The 25,597-nt window shown below is 39.3% G+C and overlaps 1 protein-coding gene across 5 annotated transcripts in view; it reads left to right on the top strand.

The window, feature by feature from the left end:
• The window catches only part of ntm (neurotrimin), a 692,414-nt gene that overhangs the window by 485,814 nt on the left and 181,003 nt on the right, over nucleotides 1–25,597 (top strand). For 2 of the 5 annotated variants that reach the window (XM_084730700.1, XM_084730698.1), the window contains exon 1: nucleotides 4,010–4,612. In XM_084730700.1, coding sequence (XP_084586826.1) covers nucleotides 4,440–4,612 — 173 coding nt within the window. In that variant the 5' untranslated portion in view covers nucleotides 4,010–4,439. Of the gene's footprint in view, nucleotides 1–4,009; nucleotides 4,613–25,597 lie in introns of those variants that run through there. The other 3 variants (XM_084730701.1, XM_084730697.1, XM_084730699.1) reach the window with 2 other exon arrangements.

Here is a 25,597-nt window from a genome sequence, read left to right as displayed (position 1 = left end):
AGGGCACTCTCAAAGGCACTTTATCACATTTTGTCCACTGGAAGGACAATCTAAAGGACACTTCATCATGTTTTCTCAACTGGAAGGGCACTCTAGAGGACACTTCATGCTTGCTGTCATAGTTTATCGATCATAGTTGCATCCCCACCCCCTCTTTAACTCCATCAGTGGAGAGACATCACAACATGAATCTGTAAATGTTAAACAGGCTCATCTCAGGCTAGCAGCTGCCTCTATTACAAGCAACATGGTCTCAGACTGAACATGAACAGGAATTGGGAATGAAAATGCAAGCCATAAAACATAATATGATGTGTGTGAATGACACAAAAGTTAAGAATTTCAGCCATACTAAGTTTTTTTTTTCCCAGAAAAATCATTTTTGTCAATAATAGAATAGAGATATGAATAACCAGTGTACATATTTCATGGCAGCGTTGTCCACAGCAGTACAGCTTGGGTCATAGAGCTCCTTGACAGAGTTATCTGACATAAATGCCTGCTTCAATTCAACTACCACTCATCTTAGCATAGCTATGCATGCTTTTATGTTCTATCTCAGGAGTACATTTACAGTGTTGGAATAAAGTGGTCTCTATATAACTCCCACTATAACTTAGAGTAACTGTATTACTATTTCTACATTCATACATTATAAATTTGTATTCACTGTCAGTGATATATCACTAAGAACCCTTAAGACTGAGCTGTACCTTTAGAACCCTGTTTGGTCACATGGTTCCACGTCTCCACCTGCAAAGGATCCACAGTGTTCCTTGACAGGCATTTTTCTCAGCAGACATTTTCACTTGTCACAGTAGGAAAAACAGGTGTAACAGTTAACATTAATGATGGGTCTGTTCTGTTCAACATGAATAATATTGTGGCCCTGAAGCTGATGCAGCTAAATGGGATTCAGCCATGATTCATTGTGCATTTCCTACTGTCGCACGTCAGAATATCCACCATGAAAAGGGCCTATTCAGCTGATGAGGGCCTGTTACAAAACGAGCCTTATTGTGAGACTTCATCTGTAACTTTTGCTGGACCGCAGCCACTGCGGCCGCAGTTATAGGGATAATGGTCAGTTCTCAAATGCAGTGAAATCGTCGCATAAGTAGAGAAGAGTCAAACAACTCATTCAGTAATCTCAGTTATGTCCCTGATAAATATAACACAAAGCAGCCATTCAGGCTCAAGCATTCAACAAGAGTGTCCTTTACTGCTTTATGAATTTTAAACTTTTCATTTGTAAAGGAAAGAATGAGTCATTTTTTTCTTTCAGGAGTTATGTAGTCCCCATTTAAATCACAGTGACTGTTCTGGTTTTCACATCATGCAGATTGTAAATTAGCTAAAAGAAAGGATTTCCATGGTAAAAAAAAAAAAAATGCAAACATTTGCATAATTAGAGAAGCAGTTTGCATGATTAATTACTTTTTTTGTGGCATTTGTTTTTCATATTCATTTTATTCTGTGTTAATACAGATTCAGAGAGAGTATTTGAGATTAGTCCTCATTTAGCTGATCAATGGAAAATTAAACAGCAACTATTTTGAGGATTGGTTAATCATTTAAATTATGTTTTAAGAGAATTTTTGCAGTTTGTCTTGATCTTGGATAATGTTTTAAAACATTCAGTAAGTAGTCTGAGGAGGAATGGCACCCCTCCTCTCCATCTCCCAGCAGCAGAGAGATTTCAGAGGCAGAGGGGTTGTTTAGTTGAATATGTTAGTCTAGTCTGCCTGACTCATTGATCCTGTATCTGACAGAAGTTTGTGCAAGTTAGACTCTATGACCCCGACCATGGCTCTGAAATATCTGTATACTAACTGGGCTTCTGTATTGATAAATCCATGGTGCTGTCCATGGTGCTGAAGCAGAAGATGGATAATTGTGCCTTCTGAGTCCTGCCGTTGTGTAGTTTCATCTTGGATCTATTTATGAATCCATGAGTTGGTCCAGTCGTCGTGTGCAAACGAGACGACTGGGTCCATCCAACTGGCTACATTCTTTTGGCGGGGCTGAACTGTCGGTTGGACAAAAACAAACAATCTGAATATATCAGATTTTGGAAATTATAATATAGCCTGCATGTTTTACTATTTTCTAACACCTCAGAGAACACACACAAATCGATAAAAGAAAATACATGGATTAGTTGCAGTCCTATTACAGATGCTTCCAGACCATTTTCTGTAGGTTTCTGCATTGGTTGACGTCCATTTTTTTTATGATAAACACTGTTCAAAGCATGTGGTGGATTTCATAACATAGAAATGTATTCTAAAAGATCAAGGGCATGGGGTTTGTTTCATTTCCTGCATTCTGGTGAGTGTTTATGCCCAGCTTTGTGCCTTTTCTGCATCAATTTTATGGTCAAATTGTCTATTGTGATGTAAAGAAAAAGACCTTTTCCCTTCTGGCTACTGCAGGGATATCAACCGTGCAAGGTTGCTTTCTTCTTTCTGTTTAATGTCATATTGCAATCATTACTTTTTGAGGTTGCATACTGCCATCACGCACAATAGTGTAGGTATTCTTTCATGTTCATGTTCACGTTTATGTTCATGTTTTCACTGGGGGTGAGGGGTACAAAATACTGATACGGAAGTCATTTATAATTTGAAAATACAAAATAAATCCTATACAAACTTTTTTTTTCACATTTGAGGCATTTAGTAACCTTAATATGGGTATGACCTGACCCCCATTTGAAGAGATGAGCTCTGCTCATGTCCCACATCATACCCAGCAAACATAAAATATCTGCAAGACGTCCAGATCATTTCTATAGTTAGTGCGTCGGTCAGTCCAGCACCGTATGTGTAAATCTGTTCAGAGCAGGTTCTTTTGGATGTTGACATGCAGTTCAATATTTGAGGGGACATCATCTGAGGATTTTTTTTATTTGTGATTAATCAAACAAAAAAAATATTAAAAACAGTTAATTAAAATATTTATTATTACTGGACAGCATGAACACGAGAGAGTAATCTTATGTCCTAAATTAGAGCTAACATCCTTTGACAACAATATCGGATGTTCAGAACAGGGCTGTCTCTCGCTACTTGCAGACTATGTGGTTAATAGGGCCCCAGAAGTCATCAAAGGGGCCCAGAGCAGTGTAATGTAGGTCAGCAAGGACACCGTCACATGCCATGTGTGCCATTTTTGCAGTGTAAAATAAGTAGCCTGAATTAGATAAATTGGGAAATTGTATAAGAGACGTTTGACTTTAATTTGAGAGCAAAAGAGATGTTGAGTTTTTCACAGATCCTCTTAAAGAGCAACATGATTGATGCATTTAAATGTTAAATGCATACCCCCAACATACCTTTTCACGAAACAGGGGCCCCAAACAGTATCTTGCACATGGCCCCCAAAAAACTAGAGACAGCCCTGGTTCAGAAAACGTCATAAAAACTTAAATTCCAGCTCCTCGGTGGATGTCTTTTCCACTCATGAGAAGACCTTCAAAAGACATCATTTGGATGTATCTTTGCTCAGTGGGTAGATCTGAAGCGGCCAATCAGGAGATCTTAGAGGCAGCAAGTTTTTAACCAGTTAAACCAGTTTAAACCTAATATATTATATCATGTATTTTGAGTATTTCAAATAAACAAACAAATAAAAGCTCTCAAAGTATTTTCTTACAAATTACATGTTACTTTTGCCCAAGCAAAGTTTTAATTACAAAATACTCATGCAATTAAATATGTATTTTAAATACATTTAATTGAAATACTGCGCATCTCTGTGCGCCAGAGGCATAGTTCATTTCAAATAATCTGTAAATCATTGTTAGGACCCTCTACCACTGCCTACATTATTAATTTTTCGTTTTTTCTCTTTTCACGGGGTATATGATAACGCAAATGTGAATCCATTGTGTTCTCACCACTACCCCGACTGTCCGTCTGTGACGTAGACAGACGCAAAGTGCTCATAATAATACAGACAGAGCACCGACACAGACTAACAACTCACTGTCAAGCGATGCAAATCATCGCAAACTGTCTTTTCTTTGGATTATGATTCTCGGGTCTTTTTGTAGTTCGCTTGTTATTTAGGGTTATATCGGCTGCAGATTAAGGATTTGGGGATTTTTTTCCCCCCACGTTTATGACTTCTTGTTTTTAAAAACTTGGTTAAACCGCCGCCGGACCCGACAAACAGAGGAGGAAGGGATTATTTTTTTTCTTTTCCTTTTTGAAACACAATAAACAGTGGATGTTTTACAGTGCAGTCAGTCAGATAGGGATAGGGTCGAGTGTCTCTCCTCCCCTGCACACCGCGGATACCTGGCGAGAAGATTTGGATTAAGACTAATGAACTGGGGGTAAATAATCTCCACGGGACCGTTGAACGGGACGAACAGCGCCTCATTGTCTCGCTGTGGGATTTGTTTTTTTTTCTTGTTCTTCAGACTGAAGACGATGTCTCTCCGCGGATACTTTGTCGCTTTTTCCAAATGCACAGTTCTGGTCTCTCTGAGGATTTTGCTTCTTGTGCCTGCAGGGTTGCCGGTCCGCAGCCAAGGGGATTCTCAGTCCGACAACAAAGTGATGGACAACATCACCGTCCGACAAGGAGAGACGGTCCTCCTCAGGTGAGTCAACACGCTGCTTTTTATAGATCCTCTCCTCCTGCTGCTGCTGCTGTTTTCCCCATTCTGTTCCCAAAGTTGAGGCTGCTGCCTGCTGCCTGCTGCTGCTGCCTGCAGGCTCTGGTAATTGAAGTATTTAGTGTGCTGAGAAACAGAAACCTGACTGAAGTGTTGTCTGTTTTATCGTGTTCCCGCCGTTGGAAAAAAAAAGAGGGATTTTAGAGGATTAGTCTCTGGAAAACACTCAATCCAGAAGCGATACTCTGCTAATCTGCAGCAGCTGTTAACCACAGACTTAGTGCTTTTAATTGTTGTGTGACGGTGCAGAACTAAAGGTGGTGGAGGGAAAAAAAAGTGTGTTTCAGGGAGGAGAGGAAGAGTCTGTGTTGAGGACTGAGGGGAGGGAGGATGCTGCAGGTGAAAAAGGGGGTAAAAAAAAAAAGAAACACATAGGGGAGAGTGGGGCATCATGTCGCACGGGTAAGTTGTCACACAGGTTATATATCCAACACTAGAGGGAACTATCTGATAAAATCAGATGTAGGTGGAACTCATTATTTAGAAGTCATCTTGATATGCAATGAATATCACTGTAATCAGAAGTGAAAACAGTTTTCATAGTTTCAATCATAAAAGAAAAAAACCTGCAATATTTATATTATAAAACTCTGATTAGTAAGTATTTTCAATTACTTTATTTTGGCACAGAATACAGAAGAGAAGACGTGTATTTTGATACCTAAATCAAAGTCCTAAACTAAAACTAGATTATGGTATAGCTCGCGATAGCACAAGTATGTCATTCTGGGGCAGGGGAGGACTTCGCATCAGGCAACATCGCCAGTCGCCTTAGGCCCCAAGCTACCAAGGACCCCATAAAACACTCTATAAACTTATGGTTAAGACAGTTTTTTTTTCACTTTTTGCTCATTATGTCTTTCTAAAAATCTATATGCTGCAAAGACATCAGAATGTAAAATATCTCTCACTGACTTGTATTGTTCAATGATCTTACATGGAGATGATTCAGCAAGACAGCAGTAAAGAAAAAGCTTGGTTGGGTGCACAGACTGTTGCAAAATGAAGCTAAGCTACCCTAGCAGTGCTGAAAAAGGAGGAAGTGGGAGAATAGTAAAAGACAGTACCAACCCCAGCCACAGCCTGTTCACCCTGCTGCCACCTGGCAAGAGATACAGAGGTATCCACTGCTGTACCACCAGACTGAAGAGTTTATTTTTATGACTTATTATTTATTCAAAAGCAGAAAACAAGCCATGTGGAAGGCCTCATGCTTGTTTTTGTCTTATGTGACAATTTGCCCCAATATGCAATATCAAGGTACAGCCATGCAGAACCCGACTTTTCAAGTTGCTAAAGTTGCTGGTTGCTATGCAACATGTAAAAAAAAAAAGAAAGTGTGTTGATGTACTGCCTCACACAATATTAGAAGTAGTAATTATGTAAAATAAATACAATAATTTGGCCAAAAGTGGTTAAAATACACAGTAGGTGCATATTAAACAAAATTAGTTGATTGATTTTTAATAATAAAGTATATTTTTGTAATAATATGCAAATAAAAGGAAGAGGAGCCTGTTAAAATGGTTTGAAATTATAACTGAAAGAGCAACAATGGCATAATGCTAAGGAAAAGTAAAGGGCAGTGAGGCAGCTAAAGCTGGAAAATAGTTAAATACAAAAGATCTGTGTAAATAAATCAGAGTTTCCCCTGCCAAAATTAGTGGAGAAGGCCTCTGCTTTTATACATTTTCTTCTTTGTTGAAAAATGTGACAATTTACCCCAAATCGGTGTGACAACTTACCCGGAGATGGAGTAACTTCTCAAGTACACTTTCTGTACTCAACCATTTATAACTCTATATTAAAGTGAGAAGTAAAAATCTCAAGATGATATATTTGTGCATAAGAATGTATGACTTAATTTAACATGGAAAATAAGTGACTGTGATGTGCTGAGAAACTGAAGCAAAAGCAAAAAGTGACACAAGAGACCCCGCTCTCCCCTACAATAAATAGTACTGGTGTACAAATGGATTGACTAGCAATTCCCCGAGATGGGAGATTGTCTGTGGTGACCTTTCCCCTCCTCTCTGCGCCTTCAGAGGCTTACTGGACATAGAAGGATTTATGATGCTTTCAAGTGCTGTCGGGAATGTCCACTGTAACATGAGCAATAATCACAGTGGCCAAAGGAAGGGATTTGCTTCGATACCAAGGTGTGGTGTGCGTGGGAGGCGGAGGGCACGGGAGCAGTGTTAACAGCTATGGTGTTGCATTCAAGTTGTACACATGTGTGACTGTTGGAATGAGTTTACAAGAAGTGACAGGGGAGTCTGTCTGAGGCTGTCTTCCTGACACCATGATTGACATTTTCTTCAGGCTTTTCCCGTTGACTGTAATTTTCAGTATTTTTGCTCGAGGTCAGAATGAAAACTCTCCGGTCAACTGCAAAAATACTCCGATGACGCAAAGGCTGAGGTTACTGTGTCCAATCAGAGCTTTCAAAGAGCTGTGTCCTGTTTCCTTGGCAATGGGTTTAGAAATGAGCAAATCAGCCAAATTGATGACCATGCAAGAAATCTTAAAATCAGCATTTCCTGAATCACTTTCTTGTCCTGAAAGCTGGCATACAGTACATCAAATGTTTTCATGAATAGGTGGTATAACAATAGGAGATCTACCCAGTACAGCGTGCATATCAGTAATCTCTGGCTAACAGTTTAACAGGCTCTTACACCACCCATCCACAGTGCTGCAAAAGGAGGGATGCACCGGTCTGGTACTCGGCATCGGTATCTGGCGTGCTGGGCAAAGTCACTCAATTGGACTGGGGAAAGAAAAGTGCGAACTCTCAATTAAATGATTAACTAAACTTCGAGCAACACCCTGTAAAGAGAGGTGTCACAGTAACAGCAGCTAGAACATGAGTGAGACCTGTCAGCAGCCTGCTGTCATGTCAGCTGCGTGCACCCAAGGACGAATAAAGCAAAACAGATGTGTGCAATTTATGCTTTCATCCACCAAATTTCATTTTGAATGCTTGGCTGGTGCTAACCAATCAAAAATGCTGCTAAAAGTTCTGTGGGAAAAGGCTGAAATCAAAAGAAGCAGCAGTGTTGAGTCATGTTGCAGACTGTGTTTCTCTTCCTTCATGGGAGTAGAAAAGTTTGAGCACAATGTTTTTAGACGGAGAGGTTAAGCAAAGAGCATCCATACAGATGTATTATTAACAACTTAGTTGTTTCAGAGAGGAATAAAAGCACATTGGTATCAGCAGATACTCGACTTTGAAGTACGCCATCAGACTGGAAGAAGTGGTACAGAGTAGAGATGTAACAATACCAAAAGCTCACAGTACAAAAATACCATGATAAAGATATAAAATATAACATTAAAGACAAAGAAAAATTCTCCATTATTGAACAATAAATCTCATTTGTACAGTTTTTTTTTTTTAATAAAATGTGTTTTTCCTTTTAAATTGGGATGTTAATGATTAGTCATTAATTGATAAATCACCACAAAGAATTTACGAGGTTAAAAATGTATTAATCAATAGTATAGATGAGGCAGTTGTGCCTCATTTGACATTGTTTTGTCTGGCAGAGCCACTTATTGACTAAGGAAGCTTATACCTCACCTTAAAATGAAAAAAAAGACAAAAACAACAAGAATATAAACAAAACAGACAAAAAAAAGATGCGTTCAATTGTTAGCTGTCACTTAAGGAAAATGCAAAGTTTGCACAACAAAAACAATACAGCTGTCAGCAGTCCTTTTAAAATAATTAACCATGTAATGTAACAGTATGTATTGTCAGGTACGGTATTGAGACAATTTTTTTTTATTGCAATATTACGTCTCTATATTGAGGCATGATTAGTTAAAAGCTAATCATGACCCAAAGTCTTATCTGATATCATTTCTGACCAAATATCTGTGATAACACAACATGTTGTATCTCAGAACGTGGACATTTGGAATTCTTTTGTTGCCTCGCACTGATTTGTAAACTGGTGTCTGTGGATCTCCAGGGGTCCTTTGGGTTCCAGCAGGTGAGCCGGAGCTCAACTCGGCTGTTGCTTCATTTACTGTGAGCTCACACAGCGAGGGGATGAGACTTTGTTACTGCTCAGGATTCCAACAACAGCTCAGCAAGACAAACCGAATGAGACAGGGTCAGCAGTGTGCTGATCTGGGTTCTTTTCTATGGAAGAATCCCTGTCTAACAGCATGCTAACACTGATAATTACCTGTGTCAGGCTGACAGGGGGCCAATTCACTTTATAAATGTTTTATGAATGCGATGTATTGCATTGGTTTTCAGCTTAAACATTGTTAACAGCCTACTGGGACACAGTCAGGGGTGAGGTAAAAAAAAAAAAAAACTCTAGTGCCTTTACAGATCTGCTCTGATTAATTCACGTCCTTTGAAGTGGCCTTAAAAAGCCTGCAGAGGAGGCGGCAGGCTTTAGTGGTGGGAGGGCGTTGGAGGAAGGTGGCAGAAGGAAGCTGCATTTGGATGAATATCTGTGTAATTTATACTCACCTATCTAAAAGGGATAGTACACATTTTTTGAAGTAGGGTTGTACGAGGTACTTATCCATAGTCAGTGTATTATGTACGGTAGATGGACGGTAGACGACATGTGCCCAGTTTGGAGAGGCACCAGGGGAGTACTGGTGTAGAAAGCGTTTTATTTAGACTACATTTATATTTATTTATATTTACTTAGACAGCCTTTTCTGACTGGATATTGCAGTTATGGAAGCCAAATTATGCTCTGTCCAAACCAGACTCCACAGAGGAAATCAGTAATTTTACCCAGCAGTCAATGAGTTGCTGGTTTACTGCCGCCTCGATCCGTTAGTTTGTTTGTGTTACTGTGTGACTCCTGTGAATCTGAGCTAACCCTGTAAAACAGCCAAGTCATGCAATAACACAAACAAACTAAACAATCAAGGCAGCTGTAGACCAGCAATTCCTATATTCTGTGGAGTAAAATTACAGTTTTTGCCAAGGAAGTCTGGTTTTTAGACTTATAATAGTGGTTTCTAATCAGAAAATATTGTCTTACAGCAATGTAAAGTGGTGAAAGCACTCTAAAGATCAAGTTAAATATCACTGTTTTGAAACCTGCCAGACTCCATAGGCGAAATCAGTAATTTTATCTAGCAGAATAAAGGAGTTGCTGGTCTACCGCTGCCTCAATCTGATACTTCTTTTATGTTATTGGGTGACTTTGGTGTTTTAAAAAGTTAGTCTGGACTCACCTAACTCACATATTAATGCAAATAGAGTAACAGATTAAGACAACTGTAGACTAGCAATTCCCATATCCTGCAAGGTAAAATTACTGATTTTGCCTGCGGAGTCTGGTATAATTGGACAGGGCCCTGTTTCCCAGAGCCTTTGTAGCACTACGTGCGTCGTAAGTTGTATTTTAAGGTCTCCCTTAAGGTTGTCCCAACTCTGGGAAACAGCCTGCAACCTTAAAGGAGACCTTAAAATACAACTCAGGACGCATGTAGCCCTACGAAGGCTCTGGGAAACGGGGCCCAGAGCGATATTTGGCTTACATGTAATGGCTGTTTCCTGTTGAAAAAGGCTGACTGGCTGCAAAATAAAGTGGTGGAAACATTCCAAATACAATGTACACTTAAACTGATAATGTTTTTTTTAGGCGGCTAAAATACATATTTCTGCTGACCCTGTCCACAGCAGTACAATGCTTAGCTTCCTACTGGTGCCCCACTATGCTTCTTCTAAAAAGAGGAGTGCTGACCACCATCAACTATAGCTAATACACTATTATATAACTATTGATGAATACCTCATACAGCCCCACTTCACATAATCCAAACTATCCCTTTAGGCAAGACTTTTTATATTTATTCTTGAATAATCATGAATAGAAATGTTAAATAATCACACTGTAAGCACATGAGGAACTGTAGTATTAGTAGACTCTTGTTCAAGTACTTGACGGTTCCAGTTGATTACTGTACTCTGCTGACTGTCAGCTTTCACTGTTGACCCCTTGACGAACAGACAACACAGCACACTGCCATGTCCATAATTGCAGGCTGTAAGTCGGTAGCAGTCAGAGAGCACGTCAGTAACAATCCCACGTTTCTGCTGCTCATTATTTTTTCTGATCAATTGCATATTACTATACAGCCTACAAAATAGAGCTTGTATTGTAGATGGAAAACACATTGCAATTTTGCTCTCTAAATTGGCATGCAGTGCCATTATTACTCCACTGTTCATCCCCACGCAGGTCAATGGGACTGGCAAGTCTGAACTTGCCAAGATGCGCATCAATCGTGCAGGCCGAGCAGTAATGGCTGTTTCAGTCTGAAATTGATTCACACATTCTGCGGCCGGTCTTTGCTTTCATCTTGTTGGTGAGTGCCCACTCACACAGTCACATGGGTCGAAAAGGCATTTGAATCTAAAGCGTGTGGTGCTACGGGGCTGGACGCGCAACTTGTAATACTGTCCAGCTGTCTGTGGCGGCTGCTTCAAAATAAATTCGCTCTTCTGCAGCTCATGATTTGTCCATCTAGTCAGGCTCTTTAGGTCTCAAACATGGAAGGGATCGAGACGATGGATAACAACTGCAGTTGCTGAGTAAGCAGGCAGTTGTGATACCTGAACTGTCTTCATTTGAGGCCTGTGTCTCATTTTGATTTCAGTAATAGCACAGATCAGTTTTGCATGGCTGTGACAGTAGGGAATAGTGCATTTGTTCAAGCTACAAGACAACTGGGATTTCCAGCAGCACTAATAAGTATCAATATAATTTAGTTATCATTATACAAGACAAAGTTGCACGTGAAATGGAAAGTTGTCATTCCTTCATGCTACACAGACATAGAACATATGTACAGAAAATTAAATTTATAGTAGAATAGGATATAGTATGAAATTATTTGCAACAAGACAATTATATACATATACACGTATGCACCCAGGAAATAATTCCGTAGTGCATATTTTGAATTTGCATTTGGTTGAATGCATCTCCACGGTGCTCAGTGCTGGAGAAAGGTCTCGCTCCATGCGTTATTATTCTGCTACAGGCAAAAAAATCACTCTGGCTTTTTTGTATTTCTTTAAACCAGTCATGAATCATGATTGGTGCAGAGCCCAAGATGCAGCAGGGGTGCCCCTGCAAAATAGTGTTGCCGGGTAACAGTAGTTGTTTTGGTGGAACATTTGCACATGGTTAGATGAGGCATTAAAATGGCTAAATCTCTGTTAAAGGAAAGGTAAGACCTGCCAAATTGTTAACATTCGTACCATTAGCCACCTAGTGCTAACTTACCATTTTCATGTAAGTTGCTAGCTTGGACGTGAAACAGGCAGCCAGTGACAAGTTAAATGTAAAACAGCAGCAACAAGACAGCGACGATAATATAGTCGACATCTTCACTTAAAGAGTTGAACACCTGGGAAAAACTGTCCAACTTTGACTGCATTTTTGCACAAAGCAGCATCAGTTAGGGTTGGGACCAAACCATATGGCAAAAACCGGCGGGACTGACTCACAACACGGATTATGGTGCCTCGTTTTGGTGCCCCATGTGTGAGCTGTGTATTGAAATAGCAAATTTTTTATGTAGTTTTGTTATGCATTTAATATTTGTTTACATTTAAGTACATTTGAAACTGTTAAGAGTTAATATATCGTTCAGTTTCAAATTTAGCAATGAAAAATGCTGTTCTCGACTGTCATTTTGTGCTTCCTTTTTTTAAAAAAAAGTATTGGTTCAGGCACAGTTTAGGCATTTGCACTGTTTTAAAAGTAACATTTTAGCACCAATATCGGAACAAACCCAAATGATACCCAACCCTATCATCGATGTAAACACAGTCCACCTCACACTGCTGGAATCTTACCCTCTGTCGGCTCAGAACACGGTCCTCCTGTTGAGTGCTTAATCTGTGATGTTGTTGTGGAGCTGGTCTCTCTGTGGTGGCACAACAGACTCTGATTTTCCATTTCTTGGCCAGCTTGAGTTTCCATTTCATCAGTTTTTTTTTTTCCCTGACTGGACATTAGCCAGGAGCAGCCTTGAAGTCCATGCTGGGTTAGCGTGGCTCTTATCCCCGCTTTCCTCCACTCCTCCCGGGACGTTCACACAACCCGAGGCGGTAGTTGGTCCGACTGGGTGGTCGAAAGATGCCAACTGCATTTGTCCATCGTCTCAAGATTTGCTGCTCTTTAATCCAAACCCCATGCTTCCTTTTCCAACACCCACGAGTGCGTTTCTGTCATAGGTGAGCTCGGTTTCAGCAATAAAGCAGAAAATAAAAAAATGTAGCGAAGTTTGAAGCCACAGAATCTGCATGCATTGCCGTTGCCAAGGATCAGTTGTTTTTTCTTTTACTCCATATACCCTTGAGACAAGCTGCAGCCAGTTCTGTACAATAAGTGGGACAACGGACTGTCCAGTACCTGAGTTAGAGGCTACCTGCCAGCTAATCAAGACCACCCAGGACAGCGTCTAATTGTCTTCAACATTCACTGCCGACTTATCTTTATTCTGTCTGCTGTTTCTATATAGCACTTTAAAAGAAAAAAAAAAGTGATTACTTAAGTTTTTCACAGAGTGGTGCGGTTACAAAACAGAAAAAAATAAAAGAGAAACAGAGCATGAAAATTCAACAGCACATTTGAAGCACATGGGAAATAAAAAGCAAGGTTAAAAGCCCAGAGTATTAGCAGTATGTACGTGATGCTGGGAGGCCACCCTCCATCAGCTAGCTGAGCCAATTTGTATTACCTTTATAGTCCCAGGGAAATTTGGATGTATTGCGCTGCTCTGGCACAAATGATGTTGTAGATGTGGGACTCGCCACCCCTGCTGGGCTCTGTGCTAACAAGCTCCCCACTGCCCTTTTTGACAACTGCCAAAACTGAGGGTGGTATCACATTTTAAATTAAAGAAAGTCAGAGCTGCCATTTCCCTTTGCGCTTGCATTGTTGTTAGCGCTGTGGCCTGATTTGTGCAGATGACGTATAAATAACTAATTATCAGTTTATCGCAATGTGATCTGAGCTCCGACTCCCCAGTCGATCCGCTGCTGAAGCCTCCTGTGGAGAGAGTGCAGCACACAGCAGTGTGACAGCATTCAGTGTGGAGCGTATGTGAGAATCCAGGGCATGAGCAAGATACAAGATTCTAGTTAGATGTTCGAACAAAATGCAGCTGTTGATTACATTTTATGTAACTAGAAGCAGGGAGCGTCTAAAGAAAATGTATTTTTTATCAAACTGTGATTCAGTTTGATTGCACACAGACATGGGCAATGTGTTTCTGTCTGATTGACTGAGCAAAAGTAAATTATGAACTATTTTCAGTTATTGACTCTACATTTCCATTCAGACAAGGAATTCAGTGCAAGATGTAATGACGCCTTACAATATGGGAAACATCTAGTTTTGAAGCTTGAATAAAGTTTTATTGGCTTTATTGAACCTCCTCATCAGGCCATAATATAGCAGGATGTCTGTGGATCGTAGAGTTGGCAGTTCTAGCGCCACCCTGGCCACATGTCGTAGCATTCTTGGGCAAGACACTGTACCCCAGTTTGCTCCCCAGCCAGTGCAATCCTAAATTGCTGGTCCCAAGCCCGGATTAATGAGGAGGGTTGTGTCAGGGAGGGCATCCAGCATAAAAAGCCTATGCCAAATCAAAAATGTGGATCCAGGGTCCCGGTGTGCCAGATGCAATGGCGAGACCTAATGTAATGTGGTTTGTTTGTGTTTTGTTTTGTTTTTTTGCACACAAAGCTCGTGCAGAACTGAACACTGTCTGGTTTTGCCAAATTTCAGGCACCACAATACAAACTGAACTAACCTGGGGACTTGGACGCGCTACTAAAGCTTTTTAAGCATTGATACTTTTGACAGCCCTTTGACAATGTCTGGACGGAGTCAGCTAATAGGACGGCTAGCTGCATGGCTAACTTCGCTAATTAGCTCATGGTGTCGACAGATAGCAGGAGTTAATGGTTACTTCAGTAACAAGGAAAGCTATCTGTCCACAATGAAAGTTCAGTCAAGGGACAAAATTCCTCTGTTTGGAACGCCCTGCAGCATCGCCAGCACACACATCATTTCTCTGATCACTGGAAATTTTACATAACTGAAATAAAATATTGTATGAAACACAACAAATAAAGCTGATACATTACAAAACTGAACTGTCTATTGAAATATATGAAAATAAATGTGATTTGATTAATTAACAAGATGTATACTGTCATTTACAGACAGTTGCTATGTATTTGTTTTACTTGATAATTATGACTGGGGCCATTAGTTACAATGACAGCACTTACAGAGATAATGTAAATTATATAAAAATAAATAAATATATAAAAAATATATATTAGATTATTTTATATTATTATATTGTATATATAAAACTTAATTCATTAATTAAAGCAATTATGATTGATGAATATGATTGATTACATTAAATATGATTGCATATTATATACTATTAAATTTCTAATGAGGTTTTAATTAAATAAATGAATCATTTTAAATTAAAAAATGAATATAAAATATAAAAAAAAAAACATATAAAACTCTTCTGTTTGATTTTGGTGCAATGACTGATGGGTAATATTGCTTGTCAGCTTCCTGCAAAGTGAAGAGCTGTTATTCAGTTTTTCCCTACACAGTTCACAGTTTGTCTTTGAACTGAGCATGTTTTGGTCTTTGTAGTTTGGAATCTTACTTACCAACAGAGCTGCAATGATTAATCAGTTATTAAGTGAATTGCCAACTATTTTTACAATCAATTAATTGGTTTGAGTAATTTTATTTTATTTTTTTAAGAAAAAATGTCTTTCTGTGATTGCAGTTTCTTAAATGTGACTTGGTTTCTTTACTCCTCTCTGACAGTAAACTGAATATCTTTGGGCTGTGAGTAAAACAGGACATTTAAGGACGTCATCTTAGTCTTTGGAAAACGCTGATCGATATTTTTCACCATTTTCTGGCACTTTAAAGTAAACAACTATGAATTGATTAATCAGGATAATACTCGGCCGATTAATCAGCTAAGAATGGTTCGTTCCAGTTGCTTACCATGGCTGAATACCCTGCAGTCCACTTCACAGGGAACAATCGGAACGCACCCTAAGACTTGAGTCAGATCAGCTGTAGCACATCAGACAGCGCTGTCCATATGAACTCCATCCACGAGAAAACATTTTACTTGTTTTTGTGGCTTATTCTTCTCATTTTGTACGTAGATATGTGATGCCACTGGCGCTCAAATGAGTTTGTGCCTCAGTTACACAAAGGACAGATATGTAGGTGGCCCTTCAGTGTGGCCTGTGACACATTACTGCTTACTAGAGCTGCAACAACTGATCAAGTAATTAATTATTAATAGGTTATTAACTTAATGACCAACTGTTTTCATAATTGATTAATTGGTTTGAGTATTTAAAAAAAAAACAATTCAAAATTTCCTGATCCAGCTTCTTAAAAGTGAGAATGTTCTGGTTTCTTTAGTATTCTCAGACAGTAAACAGAAAATTTTTGGGTTGTGGCCAAAACGAGGCATTTGAGGACGTCATCTTGCGATCTGGGAAACACTGATCGAAATTATTCACCATTTTCTTCCATTTTATAGGCAAACAACTCTTAATTGATCGATCAAGAAAATAATCGACTGATTAACTGACTATGAAAATAATCGTTATTTGGAGCTCTAGTGGTCAAATGAGTCAAGGACCATCTCTGCAAGTGATTGGATCACAATGCGTCTTGGTTCAGCGCTCGCCACTCGTGATCTGATCACCCAAGACACATTTTATTAGCAGACTCTATGAGAGATATGATTACTGCAAGTTTGAGGAAAGTATCTGTTTGATTGAAATGGAATGAAGGTATTTGTTGTGTATATAGCCTTGTAGAGTAAAACCTTTCAAAGCGTAACGATAAAGGGAAATTCTTCCTGTGCTGTCCTTTGATTCAAAGCGTCTGCTTTTCTTTGTCTCCTCCATAATTCTGTTTATCAGCTCCTTCTTTTGGTCCTGGCTGATGAGTGTCTCCGTGGAATGTAAAGACTGCAGTCAAATGCATACTAATATAATGTAAGATTTCTTTATAAGCAAGATGGAGCATTTATATTTATCACACTGACAGTGGAAGGCTGACCTTTGTAAGACTCTGTTGTTGTCATGTATGTTAACGAATCGTCAGCGGCGCCTCACATCAAACAGGCTATAACTGGACTAAAGAAGAAGAGCATTAATTCTCCACTCAAATGGAAAAAAAAAAAAAAAAAAAAGAGAGACAAAAGAGACATGCCGCCTCCTGAGACTGCGATTAATGAATGTCACCACAGTGGCCGAGGTGGGCCGACAGCCTCCTGAGACACTTATCTACCTGCACAGAGCACGCCGTTCTCAGAGACACATCATGTTAACATTTATTCTTTTCTCTCCTCGCTGGCTGATGAATGCACGCAGGTTTCAGGTTAAATGTTCCAGGGATGGGGGGCTTCTATTCCGAGCTTTTAATTGCTTTGGTATTTAGTTTGCATGTAGAAATGTCTGCTCGACAAATGTATGAGTTTGTATTCTTGCACGTGGCTTCCAGCTTGTTTATTGTGAATGGAGCCATCAGTGTCCAGAGCTCTGCTGTCAGCTGTGAAGATTTTTCTATCCAGTCCGTGCTCTGAGCTCAAGTAGCTCTCTCTCTCTCTCTTTTTTTTTTTGAAAGCTACATTTCATTTCATTCCTCATATGCCACGGGCTAAGATTGGAAAGCTGATAATTTGATTTCACAGAGGGATGCTAACGATTCTCTTTGTAATTCCATTTTCTTTCACCTTGCGTCGTCTAGCCAGGCCGCTGTCCATCAGTCCCACGTTTTCACTTATTGTCTTCAGCGGTACTGTCCCAGAAAGGGGGTTTTCAACGTCAAAATAAAGAGGCACTGATAGCCTGAGTGACACCAGAATAGGATCAAAATACAATTTCATCAGTTAACAAGGTTTTATAGGGTCCTTTCTAATAGAGCTGTAATATAGCTGAGAGTATTTTTTTCTCATTTAATTAGGCAGTGGTAGATGGATTTTTTTTTTTTGCCTTTTCTCTTTTGCATTTGTCACACAGCCTGAGTGGTAAAGAGAGACTGAAATCTGTCTGTGTTGTCAGTAAAACGAGCATAAACATGCACAGTCATAAATCATTCAGGATTAGGGGGATTGTTAGAGAGTCGATTTAAGGGTTGACTGATATTGGAGTTTTGGGGCTGATGTTGATACTGAAATTAGGGAGCAAAAATATTCCACTATCAATATAGAGGCTGATATTCTTTATATATGGGAAGTTGACCAATATGCTGTAAGAAATCCTTTTTTTTTTTGGTAAAACACCATTAAGTAAAAAATGTCAATTCATTCATGCGCTGTAAATGTGTCCTATGGTGTGACATGAAAAAAAAGTTGAACAATATGCGATTGATATTAGAGAGATTTATCTCTTTTGGTTGACGCTTAATTTCATAGTGTTATTTATTTCATATGAAGTTGTGAAAAATACTATTTTTTGTCATGACTTGTTGTCAAACTTTAATGTCACATCCTTTAAAAACTTTTGAAAATTGTAACAGTTAAAGATGAGTGATGATTATACCTGCCCAAATGCAATACTCAGCTGTTTTTTTAATTTGTCATAGGACATTATACTGTCACTCCAAGAAGTTGTGAAGTTGCGATCGCAACAGTTCACGCGAATTCAGCCGATATCCATGAATTCCGTGCAACATTGCAATTTTGTCCAAACTCCGCAACTTTTCCACAAATTTGAACAACCATCGTAGCTTCCTGCGAGTTCCACCGATCAGTTTTTGCATCTGTATTTATTTATTTTGCCATGGGTGCTGAAAAGAACACATTTGTCATTATTATCAGTGCTCTGTGCATTTTAATTTTGTAATTTTGTGCAGGCTGAATTTGAGCTCCAGAAAGATTTTTTGCGTCTTTGAGTGTGTGAAACACTCCTCAGGTGCACTTCTTCATTTAGAACAAAACATATTTTGTAAAAAGTTTTGTAATTCTGAGCCTTTATGGTAATGTTACTTAGAACACTCAGAACAGAGTGCGGCTTTGTTCTCCATGGAACAAGTTTAATCATCCCTGCTACTTATAAAAATGTCAAGATAAAAACAAACTGCATTATGTTCATTTCATTGTTGGACAACATATACACCGATACAGATTGTAGGCTGATATTTGGTGTGATAGGCCAGTATCATATATTGCTCCGGCTCTGGTTAATGTAGTTCTTCCTGAGATATTCACATAGTTTTTACTTCCTTTATCACTATGTTATCAAAATGGCACAGATGTATTTTGACATTCAGAACGTACAGATACTGACAGGTTCATGGCTGAGCTCTATTTATTCTGGAAGTTTTATCGAGTTTAAGATCCCTTTGACAAGAGAGGACAAATTACATCAGTATAACGTCACATCAAGACGAGTCAGTCACACAAAGCAGCCATCACACAGACATTATTAAAAACGTTTGTAAGGAGAACCTTAAATCAATTTTTTGGCAAGTGTCAGGGTAGCAGGAAAATTGTGAATGAACATAAACGTATCATCATATTTTATGTTAATATTAACAAACCATTTCATATTTATGCGCCCACCATTCATTTGTTGTGGTTTTTGTGTCCACCTGGTGAATCTAAGTGCAGTGTTCACCCTCTTTTTGCTCTGTTTTTGGTCTCCACCCCCCTCCCAAAATAAACATCTGTTTTTTTAGCTGCTAAATGCTACACTATGCTCACCAGTCAGCGGGCCTGGGTGTGTTCCAATACCCATGCAACTGTATTTAGTATGCCAGAAACAGATTTTGTTTCCAGTACATATTCAGATAATTTGACTTCTTAATATTGATCTTTGTGGGACACCTTTACCAAACATCTGAGGGGTTAATTAGAAAACATGGCAAAGTGGTGGAACACTGAATGACATGACACTTAATGTCGGTTTGTCCTTTGTCACCCAAATTCTACAGACAGTCGTGTGGAGCAAATGATGTGGGGTGACCTCTACTTGATGATGAATTGGCAAGAAAGTCCTTTATAGAAGAAAGTTTCTGTCATTCTGTATTTGATATAATCTTGCTCCTTTAATTTGATGAATTTCAGGTTTAAACTGAATTTTGATGATAACATTTGTACTTATTTGGAGCTGGGTTATAATGCAGCCGATATTAAAGATGCAGTTTTCCAACTTCAGCAAGTTAAAGTAATTTGAAACAGGCTGAAAAGGTCATTAATTTCAGTGCGATTTATCAAATCAGACTGACTTGTATAATTAGGCGTCCCACAGCTAAAAGGCAGCAGGCTGAGAACTGTGAGGTCGTGTCAGGTGCTGCAATCACACATTTCATCAACAAATCTTAATGGAAAAAGACCAAGGAGTAGCTGTCTGGTGTTGTACTTCATGGCATTAGCTCGTGCAGATGTTCTGGGAAAGAGCTTGGCCTACATTTACAGGCTCTCCGTATTGTTGATGGGAATAATCTCATATCTCCTGTGGATTACAGAGTGAGGACTTGCTGAACTGTGGAACAGTGGCGCTTCATCGTCAGTAATTTCTGGAAGATATCTTTTTTTTTTTTTTTTTTTCCCTCCGTCTCCCCTCTTACACTTGTCTTGCTTTGAAGTGATTTAATTCCGCCTTGAATGGTGTCCAGGAAATTACAAAGCCACTGTAATGAAGTGTGGCTGATTGGACAAGTGCCCTTGTGTGAACATTCATTTTTCGGCTATCCAGGAATTTTGAAATGAGAACTGGGCAGGTTGGCTTGCGCAGATGGATTTTTATAGCCTTAACCCCCAGCAATTTGAAGCTTTCTGCTACCAATTCTGTAAAGTTAATAATCTTCTGATAGAGCTGCGGTCCAAATAACCGCGCTGAGGCTGATGTTTCAGTCATTTCAAGAGCTCAAGCCTCCAAATAAACTGTTCCATGTAAAAGTTGTTGTTTTAAAGTTATTTCTGATGTTCTGAAATAAAACCTGCCCCTGTCGTGTGCTACTGAGTTCATCATTAAAGGGGCCGTTCACTCCAAAATCAAAAATACATATTTTTCCCCTGGGCTGTAGTGCGGTTTGGTGTGAGCTGCAGCCTAGGAGAAATCAAGATGTCTGCCTTCCCTCCAATGTAATTGGACTAAATGGCACTCAGCCTGTGGTGCTCAAAGCACCCAAAGAAGAAAAAACATTTGAAAACTACAAAACCAGAGTCTCTTTACAGACAACATAATCCACAGACCTTGTTGTGAGCAGTTTCATGTAGGAACTACTTTCTGTCTGGTAGAAAAGCAAGTAGTTCCAGTAGATTCTGCTACTGGATAAATAGCACTACAGGCCAGGGGAAAAATATGTATTTTTCCAGTGACACTTTTTGTCACAAATTACATTTCATATGACTTTTCATGATGCAGCTTCTTGTTTTTATTATGTTTTCTGTGTTGTGACCAATGCCTCTGCCCTCACTTTTCTGCCACTAACATGCCCCCTCACCTAGAACTCCAACAGTTAGTCGGTTATTAGTAGATCAAAAGAAAAGGAGTTGCTGGTTCCAGCTTTAAATTTGAGGATTTGCTGTTTTTCTTTGTCAGTTAGGACAGTAAATGAAGAGTCTTTGGGTTTTGCACTGTTGGTTGGACAAAAGAAGCAACTTTTAAGGAGTCACTTTGTGGTCTGAGTAATTGGGATGAGCATTTTTCAGAATGTTTTGAATAATTGGCAGATTATTCAGTGATGAAAATAATCAGTTAGTTGAGGCCTCACCCTTACCCTCAGCTAGATCTGAACAATTCATCGAAATATTATCAAAATCAAAAAATGCACAAGTGTAAATCGCAAATGTGGTACACTGTTAACCCAGATAAGTTAGCAGTACTCAAAAAAAATGAAGCAATCAGTTCCCATAATTTTTTTGAGTGCTCAAAAGTTGGAGGCTAGTGTCACGTGTGATCTTTTATTACAGTTAAATTAAAAAATATTAAGTGCAGTTCAGTGCAGTTCATTCTCTCACTGCAATCAGTTAATAGAACTTAATAATACAGTTTATGAGTATGGAATTAGTATATATAGGAAGTATAAAAACCCATTATTTGATGTTCAGTAAACTCAATATAGTGAAAAAATAAAACCTTTTTTTCCAATCTTAAAATATTTGTGTTTTTTAGGACCTCATTTCCCTCATTAATTGAGAATTCTGCAGTTAATAAAAGAAAAAAAAAAATTCTACTGGCACTCAACATTTTTAAGTTTTTTTTACAGTGCACAGGCCCATGCAAAAATCACAATTATTATCTATTGTTTTTCAGTGAAAATGAAAATAATTAAATATTCCCATTGAAACTGGAACTCATATTGCAGCTGTAGCATCTGTCAAAATAACTGAAATAAGATTTTTTATTTTTTCATATCGTTCAGCCTGACCCTCAGCTTCACAGCAGGCTCAACAACAATAATGAGTTAGCTCTTGTGAACCAATGCCAAAGTTATTCTGAATCAGAAAGTCAAAAGAGGTACTAAAGATAAGGATTAGCAGGGATTTATTACACTTGACAGCTGACTCCACTTTTAATGTGCCATTATGCAAATAAAATCTGAAAGAGTTTGCTATAAAAGTTTGTTTTTTAATATTCTACAGTGAAATCAAATATTTAATTAACCCCAGTAAAACTCTGTTATTATGAAAATAAGACTAATGAAATACCATTTCATCATGATGAATTGATTTTTATATTTTTGACTTTATGTATTCATATCAGTATGCATCTGAAAATGAAATGAGATCAAGAAATATTTATTTATTTATTTAATATTGAACATTTCAGGGCTCGCTGTGCTTGTGCCAGCAGCGTGGTTAAAGTAGGCCTCATTTCGATGTGTGATTGCAGTAAACAGACTGACCCGTGGGCAGCAGGAGCGCAGCTCTGCAGCAGCGTCTCGTCGAGTTAAGGAGGGCTCCAGTCCTGTCTGGGTATTAGACGAGGAGATGGGTGGGAGAGAGGTGGAGTGCTCGGGATTATGTGCTTAAAAGATTCTCTGCTCCACCTCCCCTTTAGCGCCAAGATATCAATACTGCAGGGCAACCGTGCTCATGCGCACACACACACACACACACACACACACACACACACACACACACACACACACACACACACACGAGCTGTTTACCAACACAAGGATTAGTTATGGATATACCTCACCATTGCTTTGGCGGACCAGACTGGCGGCACAGTGCAATATAGAGAGCTCCCATAGAGGTCATAAAATCTGCAAAGATATGAGATTGATTGTCTCTTAAAGTACGAACAAACAAATAGTTCCTCTGGGAAAAAAGGTTTGAGCAATCATCTGAAAACACTGGATCAAAATCCACGTTAATTGCACCAAAGACGCAAAGATAAGTAGCCTAGAGCTAATGGTTTTAAACTTGTAGGATAATTAGGGCTCAAAGTATGGAATTCAACAAAGAAACTGTAAAGCCCCCTCAGGCAAATTGTAATTTGGGATACTGGGCTGTATAAATAAAAGTCGACTAGACTTTAATTTACAGTTTGGAGCTGATTGGCTCGTTATCGGCAGGAAATTGATCAATTATTTGACAAATCAAGTAGCCTAATTTTTAATGGGGTGCTGTTGTGAAAGGATTTCCTCTGCAATTATTTAGGTTGGCTTAACAGTACATATGCTGTATTAGCTCCTTTTTTTGTTTGTTTGTTTGTTTGTTTTAGCACATTACTTCACTTATCATAACTTGTAAGGGCAGGAATCTCTGGGTATCTCGCGATCGGTATAGATTATGATTCAGAGGGCAATGATTTGATGATGAAACGATTCTTGATGCATCTTGATGCATCAAAATCCTAAATTTCTAAGCCATGGGGCACCGGTTGGATTTTATTTATCTGCAGCTGCTCACGTTTAGTTATCCTCAGCAAAACTCAGGAGGTAGCCCAGTTTAGAAGTAAACATGATGCATATGATACATTTAGGGGTGGAATCTTTTTGTCTGTTTGCCACAGAAGTTATTTTTGACTGAATAGAAAGGGGGGCACAATTTTCATTTTCTCTTGCTCCAGTTTCCCTGGAATACAGTATGAAACATAACTGGCAATTAAATGGTCTACAGCCTTTTTTATTTAATTAACTGCTTTAATTAATGAATTAATCAGTTCGAAAGGCTCCTGCAGCCCCCTGCCTGTATGAGGATAATAAAATGAGGTGGAGGTGGAGTGTTTCGGTGTGTGTGGTGTTATTAACGTTACACTAAGTCTCCAGCAGTGGGAGAGCAGCCTCTCTGCTGCACCGTGAGCTCTGAGGAAAGGCAGAGTTTTTACGGTGAATCAGACTAGAGAGGGATTTCTTTTCATCACAGAGTTGGTTGAAGTTGTTGCGGCGGTGTGCGTCGCTTAGCCGCTCCCGTTTGCTGCAGCTGATCGCTGCTCCGCTCCGGGAACGACTTACCGTCTCTGGGCGATGGTAAATAGCATTCACAATACACTTCACCTTCATCTTGAAACGCAAAATTAAAACATGATTGCAACCGCTGCCTTTTGAGAAAATGAAGTAAATCTCCCTGTTAGCTTCTGATAACGCTGGCGTGTGAGCGCTGTAGACAGTCCAGGCGCTGCGCTGCCCTCACAGCTGAGTTCCGCCGTTTTTGCTCCATCAACATCATGTTAATTAACATTCAGAAAATCGATTTTTGACCTTTACGAATCAATTCAGAATCTTCCACGTCCGCATCATGATGCACCTATGAATCAAATATTTTGCCCCACCCCTTGGTTATTTATCACAATTTATAATTTTTCCAGCAAAAAATACCAAACATTTCTTTGTTTTTACTTGTCTGTTGTGAGGATTCTCAATTTGTTTGATAGCGAATTTGACATCTTTGTGTTTTGGACTGTTTGTGGGATAAAACAAGCTATCTGAGGACACGTTGTCTGAGATGTGGATTGTGCTGAATTGGACCTTTGAGAGGTACAGGTTGAGTTTATTCCTTCAGACAACCAAACACACACACAGGAACACAATGTCTGCTGGCCAGTGTGGGACTTAACGATACCCAGTCCATTTTATTTCAGTTTCCAGCAATCAAAACACCTTATGAAAACTTACTTTCTTCAGAGTTTGGTAGCAGAAGTAATGCAAGTTCCGAAAATGAAAAGTAAAAAAAAAAACACTTGCACTTCCAGATGCATATGTTTTTGCATCTGTGAAGGGTTCCATAAACGTGTCATTGGATGATAAACCGCAGCATCAGTAGTAAACACACACTGAAGCTGATCTGGCAGCTCTCCCTCCCATGAGCGATTGGTGGGAACAAATGAGTGATCGAGTGAGCGCGTCCGATTGATGTGAACACCTCTCCTCTGCTTTCGCTAAGAAGACAGCCGGTCTTTAGGTGGAAAACAAAGAGCTTTATTTATTCTTCAGCGGTAATTGTGCCCAACAAACACCTCCTCTGGCTAAAATAAGTTTTTACTGACTTTACACTTCAAAGTGAGACGGGCAGAGTGGAGTGAGAACAGGCAGGGCTCCGGGCGAAAAACTCCAACACACTCTTCATGGCTGATCAGACACTGTCTGCCTGCCTGTGTGTGTGTGTGTGTGTGTGTGTGTGTGTGTGTGTGTGTGTGTGTGTGTGTGTGTGTGTGCCGGTGGTGGTTATATCTGAAAACTGTCCTCACAAGTATACACAAGTGGGGATATCCAACAGAGTGGGAGCGTTTTGCCTGTCCTCACTTCTACAAGTGGTTACTTGAAGTCTGGGATTAAGATTCGGTTCAGTGAAGGTTATTTAAGAGTTAGGACTCAGGTTTAATGTTATGATTAGAAACAGGATAAGCATTTAGGGTTGGACCAATGGACGATA

This window comes from Lutjanus erythropterus, chromosome 11 (genome assembly GCF_056507025.1).
Source record: "Lutjanus erythropterus isolate fLutEry1 chromosome 11, fLutEry1.hap2, whole genome shotgun sequence".
In the NCBI taxonomy this organism is placed as follows: Eukaryota; Metazoa; Chordata; class Actinopteri; order Lutjaniformes; family Lutjanidae; genus Lutjanus; species Lutjanus erythropterus.
This window is presented reverse-complemented; position numbering and strand designations above follow the sequence as displayed.